This window comes from Chiloscyllium plagiosum, chromosome 4, assembly GCF_004010195.1.
Source record: "Chiloscyllium plagiosum isolate BGI_BamShark_2017 chromosome 4, ASM401019v2, whole genome shotgun sequence".
Classification (NCBI taxonomy): Eukaryota; Metazoa; Chordata; class Chondrichthyes; order Orectolobiformes; family Hemiscylliidae; genus Chiloscyllium; species Chiloscyllium plagiosum.
The window spans coordinates 125,881,685-125,891,501 of NC_057713.1; the positions used below are offsets into that span (position 1 = coordinate 125,881,685).

The following is a 9,817-nucleotide window of genomic DNA, read 5'->3' on the forward strand; positions in this document are numbered from 1 at the left end:
ATCCCTCAGCCTTCTACACTCCAGGGCGAAAAAAAACTCACCCTATCCAGCCTCTCCTTATAGTTCAAACCCTCCATTTTCGATAACATCCTGGTAAAGTCATGAAAGACAAGCTGAACAATAACAATGCAACATCTACTTGTTAAGTTCTTTAGTTCATTTAAATGAATTAAGTGGAAATTGTAAAAATGTCTGTGTAAGCACATACTACAAACAAATACAGCATCTGAGGTAGTAAAGATATGTTTTGGCAGACGGTATTGTTTGAAAGACAGAATCCATAAAATGGTTAAAAGTTATGAATACAAAACACAACTTAACAATGATAACAAAAGAACATAAATAATATTCCACAGCACTGTGGTCTGTAAGCAAGTGTTTTTAATAGTAACAAATATCACCTTTCTACCATGTTTCAAATAACAGAACATGGAATGTAAATGTGCTAGCTTATTTTCCAAAGTAGTGCTTTACAATCCAGATTATATGGCCCACCCGGACATACATTGCGCTAATATGGCCAGGAATGTTATCTAATGACTTTAAATGGGCTGGTATGAAGGACTTTGCCAAATTGGCCAAGAAATAGGAGTCATGCTGGTAACTGACATGAAATGAGTGCCACAAAATGAACACGCACCCAAAAGTAATGCCTGGAAATTTGGCCTTGAGCCTCATCAGCTGCAGAATCCAGTTGATTGTCTAATTCAGCTCACAGGTAACAGTACAAACCAGCCTGCAGGTGGGTGGAGAGAGAAAGGGAGCCAAACCAGAGGGAAAGTGGTGGGAACACACCCCAGTATGATTGCCAAAACAGGAGGAGTACTCACATTGCAACTGGTTCTGCTAATATTAAAAGGGACACTTACCTTTTTACTTTGGTGGTGGTGGCCTCCAATGGTCCCTTTAAGGGCCATCAGTCAGGTTTCTGAAGACCCAGCTCAACTGGGCAGATCATGCAAGGGTCAGGTCATTCATGACAAAATTGATACGGGCTGTCAGAGACAGCATTAAGATATTCAGTTGTATTTTCAAAGCACCTAACACCCATTTCAGCTGGAGATTCTGGCCACTTGGAAGTTTCCAGCTTCCTGGTTGGCAGCTGCTGCTTATCTGGGGAAGATTGGGTACAAGAGATTGAGCTGGTGTCCCAATGTTCTTTCTTCATTGAAGAAATGGGCGTGGTGAGTTCCAATTTCTCCCTCACAGTCTGCACAAACTTTCCATTTCTACTGATAATACATTATTATAGTTGGCTTACATCCTGGCCTGCAGGAATAAATGCCAGGTTCACAAAGCTTTCAGTTAATCCTATCTAATCTTAGCTTTCAGTTGAATTGTGTGTGTATATTTTTGGTTGCACCATTGAGTTAGCAGCATTCTGTAACAAAACAGTAATTACAGAAATGTGAATTTATTAAGTATAACTAAAAAAGGGGAGTTTTATATGACCTTAAGTACCTTTAACGTGTGTTTCTGATATTCAGCAATATTTTTTTTCAATTTATGGCACAGAAATGTTTGATTTACAATGGACTAAACTGTTTCTGCCAATATGACAACTCAGCAAAAAGCATAACGAATAGTTGAAACACTTTGCTTCTTCCAAGTACTGAACGGACTTTCCTGCATTATTTTCTCATGGAATCAGATGACTGCAAATATTCTGAATGCTTTGGCTCCAGGTGGATTCTTAAGGCTAAAAGAGAAGAGGAGACATTTGTTAAACATAATACATATTCTCTTTTAATAGTTGCCCCTAAATAAATAATATTCCTTGCATACGTTACTTTCTACCTTTAGGAAAGTTCAAAACTTGAGAAAAATATCCCCATTTTTGTAATTAATCTACAAAAGAATTTCAGTAAAAGCAACTTCCTAAAACATTGTATGTCAGGTATACTGTAAACAGGATAGTCACAAAAATGATGGTATGCTATGACTGAACCACTGATATTGATCTTAAACAAAGTGTGAAGTTGGGCTTCACCAGTATAGTCTGATTTGATTTGATTTATTACGGTCACACATATCAATGAAAAGTTTCAAATAAAAACAGAAAGAACTGCAGATGCTGTAAATCAGAAGAAGAAACAAATTGCTGGAGAAGCTCAGCAGGTCTGGCAGCATCTGTGGAAGGGTCACTGAACTTGAAATGTTAACTCTGATTTCTCTCACAGATGCTGCCAGACCTGCTGAGCTTTTCCAGTGAAATGTTTTGCTTTGCTTGCAATACAGGCAGATCATACCATACAAAGTGCAGTAGGGTAAATAGAATAGAGCGAGGAACACAATGTTATGGCTACAGAGAAGGTGTACAGCGAGTGAGATCAACATTAAACTTAAAACTTGAGAGGTCCATTCAGAAGTCTAATAACAATGGGGAAGAGGCTGTTCATGAAATTATTTGTATGTGTGTACAAACTTTTATATCTTCTGCCCAATGGAGGAGAGTGAAAGAGAGCATAACCGGGTGGGAAACGTCTTTGATTATGTTGGTTGCTTTCTCAAGTCAGCAGGAAGTATAGAGGGAGCTCTGCATATTATAGTTGGACTTGAATAGATATTTATAAGCTCTATAGGAGTAATTTCAGAATGAATCTCCTCAATAAAGGGCTGCTCAAAACAAAAACTGAAAGGACTTTTACCTGAAGAGAGTAAGTGTATTTTGGGAGAGATTTGTGTGTTCTCCTGGGCCCCAGAAAAATAAGCACTACAACGTGCATACTGAGTGGAGTATTCCATCAATATCCCAAACTGCATGGATGATGATCATAGTGTGCACCGTGGTAATATTTATCCTTACTGACATCACTTGCATGAAAAATAGCAATGCAGTTATTAAATTTAGAATATGCTGTTGTAGATTTTCAAACTGGTTTTTATTCCTACTCATGGAATTTATCACTGCATCAGAGTGAACATACTTTCATAACATTTGTAGAAATCTATTTTTAAGATCCTTGATCCATATGCAGAGTACATTTACATAAAATAGGCCTTAAAATCCTCAGTTGAAACTTTATTGCTGGAACAGCACAGCAGGTCAGGCAGCATCCAGGGAACAGGGCAATTTAGCATGGCCAATTCACCTGACCTGCACATCTTTGGACTGTTGGAGGAAACCGGAGCACCCGGAGGAAACCCACGCAGACACAGGGAGAATGTGCAAGCTCCACACCAACAGTCACCCGAGGCTGGAATCGAACCTGGGACCCTGGTGCTGTGAGGCAGCAGTGCTAACCACTGAGCCGCCCCCTTTTTAATTCTGATCAATGAAACAATAATATTCAGGGTAATTCCACAGACAATATCTGGAAACTCAATCATTTAATGAATTCCCAAATTCATCCCATGGTATTTATTATTTGTCTCTGAAGTTCAGACATTTTGTAAGCCAGCTATGAAAAAAAAATGTTGTGATGTTGCATTAGTAAGCAGCTTTTAGAGGGCTATGTTTTATCAGCTTACAGGAGCCAGGCAGTTCTACATACCATTGTCTTCACTGAAATCATTAAATTACTTTGCACAACATTGGGATAGGACAGACTGTCTCAGCCTGTTTATGGCTTTCTCTTTAACCAATAAGTTGAATAAGTTCTGCTGTTCAAAAATTAAGTTTGGCATCTGATTAAGTCTGCTGCTTTAGATTATTGCTCCAACCTTTCAGAGAATATTCCATTCTGGTATGAGCCAACATAATGCTTTTTTTTGTCCACTGGCATCACGTCAACATAACCTCCTTCATGATTATGAATGACCCCAGCATGTACGGCTGCTCTGCAAATACTGGATCTCTGGAGGGGAATAAAATTTTTAAAATGATAAATATATGAAACAGACTTGGCCATGTGGCTTCAGCCCTCAGTCATAGCCAATCAATAAATATAAATCACTTTGGTTTTAAAATGTTGTTAGACAGTCAAAACAATATACTTGGAAGTGCAATGACTACATTAATTCCATATCTTAACCTCATGGAGCAAAGTCAGTATCAAGAGAGTTTGTACGGTGGATTTTCAGACCAGCAGTGAGAATGTTAAGACAATAACCCTTAGAAAGATAAAGGCACTGACCATATTAATAACAGGAAGTCAGATAATTTAGATGTATCACAGAATGGAGATTATTGTGCTATCCTCATGTTAGTTTGTATTGATATTCAACACCTATCCTCTGATTCTAATGCCTATGACCTACTCAGGTTAAAAACATCAGAAATGAAAACTCCTGATCCATGATGGCTGCTGTGATCACCTGAGCCAAGTTCACAAAGACAACGGTAAACGAAGAATCATTCTGAGCAGGAATTAACATCATCACAAAAAGGGCAGAGAAACTTTGATCTATACCTCTCAGCTGATTCATACCTTACTGAAAATGACGTATTGACAGGAAGGTTGTCTGCAGATCAAAAGTGGACTCAGAAGTGTATAAATGGAACTTTAACAACAGCTGATTTGGGGCAGCAGAGTACAGACAAAGAAACATGGATTTGTAAGCAAGAACTAGAGGTTAGACTCTCTACCCTATGTGCCCCCCCCCCCCCCTCAAATGTCAATCCCCAATGAAAAACCAACATCGATGAGCTACCATTCACTGAGAAATTAAAGTAACAAACAACCGTCATTTCTCCATTGGATACCAGACAACACTTAAACTGTTGGGAAACAGATTTCACTCTCGCAACTCAAGAACATCAAATATTTCAAATGGAAACTGCCTGCACCTGCCTGTCTGACTTCATCCTTCTTTGTTCTGAGATTTAATCCCTGTGTTGTTTTTGCATATATTGTGTGTGAATGTGTGTGGGTGTGCATGTGTGTGTATGTGTGTGCATGCGTGTGTGTATGCATGTGTGTATGCACATTATTTGTCATGTTTTCCTTTGATTCTTGATACTGAAAGATAATAACATTGGAATTTAGAAATAGCAGAAAGACATTGAGTGTATTGAGCCCACCCCACCATTCTAGCTTATGGCTGATCATCTTCCCAATGCCACTGTCCCACACACTTTTCTTATCCCTTAATGTCATTAGTCTGCAGAAATATTCATTTCTCTCTTGACAGGCTCAATCACGGAGTTTCCATAGCCCTCTGGAATAGAGAATGCCAAAAATTCAATACCCCTGAGTAAGGAAATTCCTCCTCATCTCAGTTTAAATGCTTTACCCCTCAACCCAAGGCTATGGAGAGGGAGAGAGGACAGATTTTGAAATTGCAGCTCACTAAACCTGGACAGTGAACATAGAACACAGCACAGTACAGGCCCTTTGGCCCTTGATGTTGTGCCAACCTTTCATCCTACTCCAAGATCAAACTAACCTACATACTCTTCATTTTACTATCATCCATGTACCTATCCAAGAATCTCTTTAACGTCCCTCATCTGACTCAACTACCACTGCTGGTAGTGCATCCCACACACCCACCATTCACTGTGACCATTCTAGCTTATGGCTGATCATCTTCCCAATGCCACTGTCCCACACACTTTTCTTATCCCTTAATGTCATTAGTCTGCAGAAATATTCATTTCTCTCTTGACAGGCTCAATCACGGAGTTTCCATAGCCCTCTGGAATAGAGAATGCCAAAAATTCAATACCCCTGAGTAAGGAAATTCCTCCTCATCTCAGTTTAAATGCTTTACCCCTCAACCCAAGGCTATGGAGAGGGAGAGAGGACAGATTTTGAAATTGCAGCTCACTAAACCTGGACAGTGAACATAGAACACAGCACAGTACAGGCCCTTTGGCCCTTGATGTTGTGCCAACCTTTCATCCTACTCCAAGATCAAACTAACCTACATACTCTTCATTTTACTATCATCCATGTACCTATCCAAGAATCTCTTTAACGTCCCTCATCTGACTCAACTACCACTGCTGGTAGTGCATTCCACACACCCACCATTCACTGTGCAAATAACCTACCTCTGACATTGCCCCTAAACCTTCCTCCAATCACCTTAAAATTATGCCCCCTCGTGATAGACATTTCCACCTTGGGAAAACGTCTCTGGCTATCCACTCTATCTATGCCTCTCTCATCATCTTGTACACCTCTATCGAGTCATCTCTCATCCTTCTTTGCTTCAATGAGAAAAGTCCTAGCACCCTCAACCTTTCTTCATAAGACATGTCCTCCAGTCCAGGCAGCATCCTGGTAAATCTCCTCTGCACCCTCTCCAAAGCTTCCACATCCTTCCTATAATGAGGTGACCAGGACTGAACACAATATTCCAAGTGTGGTCTAACTAGGGCTCTACAGAGCTGCAGCATAACCTCATGGCTTTTAAGCTCAATCCCCTGCTAATGACCACAGTGTGTAGTGCATGTTGGTGCACAGCTTTCAGGTAGAGTATGGGAAACGATTGAGTGATGAGATTTCTAAAGGAGAAGTTATTAGCAACAAAGTTACCTTTGCATTAGCTATTTGGGCTGTTAGTCCTCTGATGTCCTCCACTAATCTACAAAGAAGAGTGCCTCTATCATGGTTATCATTTACATGGTTGCAGTTTAACTTTGACAATTGATTTCAACATTCATGTCTCACCTCTTGGGGAGTTCAGTGGCACTTACTGGACAGCAAATGCACCTCCAGCCCAAACAGACCACTTGCATTTGACAATAATGTTACATCAGTGACGCAGACCAGAGCAGGATTGGGAAACAGGAATTATCAAAGAAGTCAAGCATTCAAACTCAAGCTCCTGATCCATGCTTTTTGAATGAAATTTGAGCCTTTCATTAACTCAGATGCAAAAAGATAGACCGGGAATTTCTTCAAACTTTCCGCTACTGTGTTGCCTTAATGCTTGGCGCATTTCTGACAAAAATCACATGAGAGTTTGGACAGAAACAGTCTTGCATTCCAGCCAGTTACGTTCCTTTGATATATTGTCATTCCTAGTCTACACGCCTTTCGATGCATTCTGTATGCCAATGAAAGCTATTCAAACTAGTATACTTAGCCTTTTGTTAGCACTGTGCTGTGAAGTAATTTATATTGTTTAGTGCCTCATAGGTCATATAATCTAGATCGTCAGTGTTCAATTCATCATTCTCATTTGAATTCTACATTGCAAAATTCAGAAGGCTAAAAAAGTGGTGATTCAAGAAAAGGCACACTGGGATTTTTCTTTTGTTAAAAATGGGTGTGGAAGAAGCAAATGACCTTCACTACAGAGATTACTGAAGCACTGACGATGTGGAGGAACCGGAGTTGGACTGGGGTGGACAAAGTTAAACATCACACCACACCAGGTTATAGTCCAGCACGTTTACTTGAAAGCACGAGCTTTCAAAGCACTGCTTCTTCATCAGGTGGTTGTGAAGTTCAAGACACAGAATTTACAGTGAAAGGTTACAGTGTCATATATTAAACATTCTAAAAGATGAAATACTTAATCTAAGAGTATTTAATATATTTCAACTGCATGACACCTTTTGCTGTAAATTCTGTGTCTTATGGTCCCTGCTAAACAACCATCCAATAAAGGAGCAGCGCTCCGAAAGCTAGTGCTTTCAAATAAATCTGTTTGATTAGAACCTGGTGTTGGGCGATTTTTAACTTTGAAGTAATTACATATTTGTTTTTGGGATGTGGGCATCACCAGCTGAGCCAGAATTTATTGCCCATCCATAATTGCTCACAGGGCAGTTATGGATCAGATGAGAGAATCACTTCCACCACTGTGGAAGCAGGCATTCGGCCCATTGAGTCCATACCAACTCACCGAAGTGTATCCCATCTTGACCAATGACCCCCCCACCCAACCCATCCCTGTAACCCTGCATTTCCTTTGGCAAATCCACCCAGCCTATAAATCTTTGGACTGAGGGAGGAAACTGCAGCACCCGAAGGAAACCCATGCAGGAAAATGTGCAAACTCCACACAGCCAGTCAACCCAAGGCTGTGACTGAACCCAGGTTCTTGGTGCTGTGAGGAAGCAGTGCTAACCACTGAGCCATTGTGTGTTTGAAGTCACGTGTAAACAGCAGATTTCCTCCCCTAAAGAGCATAGTGAACCAAGTGATTTTTTTTTAAAATTACAGATTTCTTTTATTAAATTCAAGTTTCACCATCTGTCATGGTGGGATTCAAACCAATATCCCCAAAACATTTGCCTGAGGTTCTGGATTACTCGTCCAGTGACATTATCACTGCCCCACCATCTCTCCAGATACACAACACAATATATCCAACATAAACTTTTCGTTGTATACAGAATTATGTTTGAAATTTTTACTATTATAAAGCTTACTGTAGCTTTTCGGGGGAGAGTTCACACACTTCTAAAATATTCTATTTCTAGTGTGGGATAAATTGAACAACCTGAAAACAAACATTTAGGTATAACACTTCCCCACATGCAATTATTCCGAAAATGCCGTTACCTTTTCAAGCAAATATTCAAATCTTACACATGCAGCTATTTAAAACGTCAGCCACAATTTTTGTCAATTTCTCTGAGAAAATCATTTTGTAAGTCTGTATAAAGTCTCATGGGTGATACTGAGAACTGAAGATTATGGTTTGAATTTTGAACCTCAAGGTATTTAGGTGATCAGATATCCTGCTGAAACACCTCAACCTCTGCTTGACTGACAGGTCTGGATCTGGGCAATATGCTGTCAATTTCACAATCTTCGTTTACACAATGTTAAGAGGTTTCAAGTGCTTGCAATTTCAGCTGTTGGTATTTTAGAGGGATAGATGTTTATTGACCTCAACAAAAAAAGTTTGTGTTTTTTAAAGTGGCAATTTACTGATGCATGAGTATTTTTATAGCTTTCTAAACATATGTTTTTTTGTCCAATATTACCTAGCATTCATTATGTCTATACAACATTTAGTGAGTGAGTGGGCGTGGAGATGGCACAGCTTGGCATACAGAATATGAGAAACTATGGATGTGAAGGGGTGGGGACAAGTGCATAGCCTGGCTTGGTGGGAATGAGAAACCAGAAGGCATGGGTGGAGGGGCATAGCATGGCATTATGGAAGAGGACTTTTTCCAAATTATCTTTGAAAAATGTTCCCTGGTAGAGTCCATGGTTCATGATACCCCTGAGGTGCTGTGGATCATGTCTCTTTAAAGAAATTGACCTGACCCCATGAAAATTGCCACATCAGCACCCCACCCTGTTCCCTGGCTAACATCTCCATCTCAGGCTTGCTGCAGTGCTCCAGTGAAGCTCAGCGCCAGCTGAAAGAACAGCACCTCATTTTCCGCTTGGGCACCTTGCAGCCTTCTGGACTCAATATCGAGGAGTAGGAGAATCGACATTTCGGAGATTCCTGATGAAGGGCTTATGCCCGTAACATTGACTCTCCTGCTCCTCGGATGCTGCCTAACCTGCTGTGCTTTTCCAGCGCCACACTTTTTAACTCTGACTCTCCAGCATTTGCAGTGCCCACCTTCTCCTGGACTCAATACCAAGTTCAACAATTTTTGGGCTTATTATCTCTCTCATGGCCTTACCCAATCCCCACACACCAGGCCTTGTCATCACATGTGCTGCTACTACACACAAACCATTGGCAGCCACTAATAGACCCATTAGCAGCTAGTCATCCTCCTTGGTTGACCTTTACCAAGTCCTTTGTCTGTCCAACTGTGGTTCTCCCCTTTTTCTCTCTTTCTTTGGGCTCTATCATTTACTTCCAGCCTCTGCCCAACCCCATCTTCTGCATAAATGCTAACCTTTTCCGGACGGGTCACTAGACCCAAACATTACCTCTGCTTTTTTTAGATTAGATTAGATTACTTACAGTGTGGAAACAGGCCCTTCGGCCCAACAAGTCC

At 40.5% G+C, this 9,817-nt stretch overlaps 1 protein-coding gene across 2 annotated transcripts in view; it reads right to left on the minus strand.

The window, feature by feature from the left end:
• Positions 1–366: 366 nt before the first annotated feature.
• Positions 367–9,817, minus strand: part of LOC122549395 (cysteine-rich secretory protein LCCL domain-containing 1-like) — a 56,316-nt gene continuing 46,865 nt past the window's right edge. For both annotated transcript variants that reach the window (XM_043689147.1, XM_043689146.1), the window contains exons 14-15: positions 3,664–3,797; positions 367–1,699 (exon numbers count right to left, since the gene is read on the minus strand). In XM_043689147.1, the coding sequence (XP_043545082.1) occupies positions 1,648–1,699; positions 3,664–3,797 (186 nt within the window). In that variant the 3' untranslated portion in view covers positions 367–1,647. The remainder of the gene's footprint in view (positions 1,700–3,663; positions 3,798–9,817) is intronic.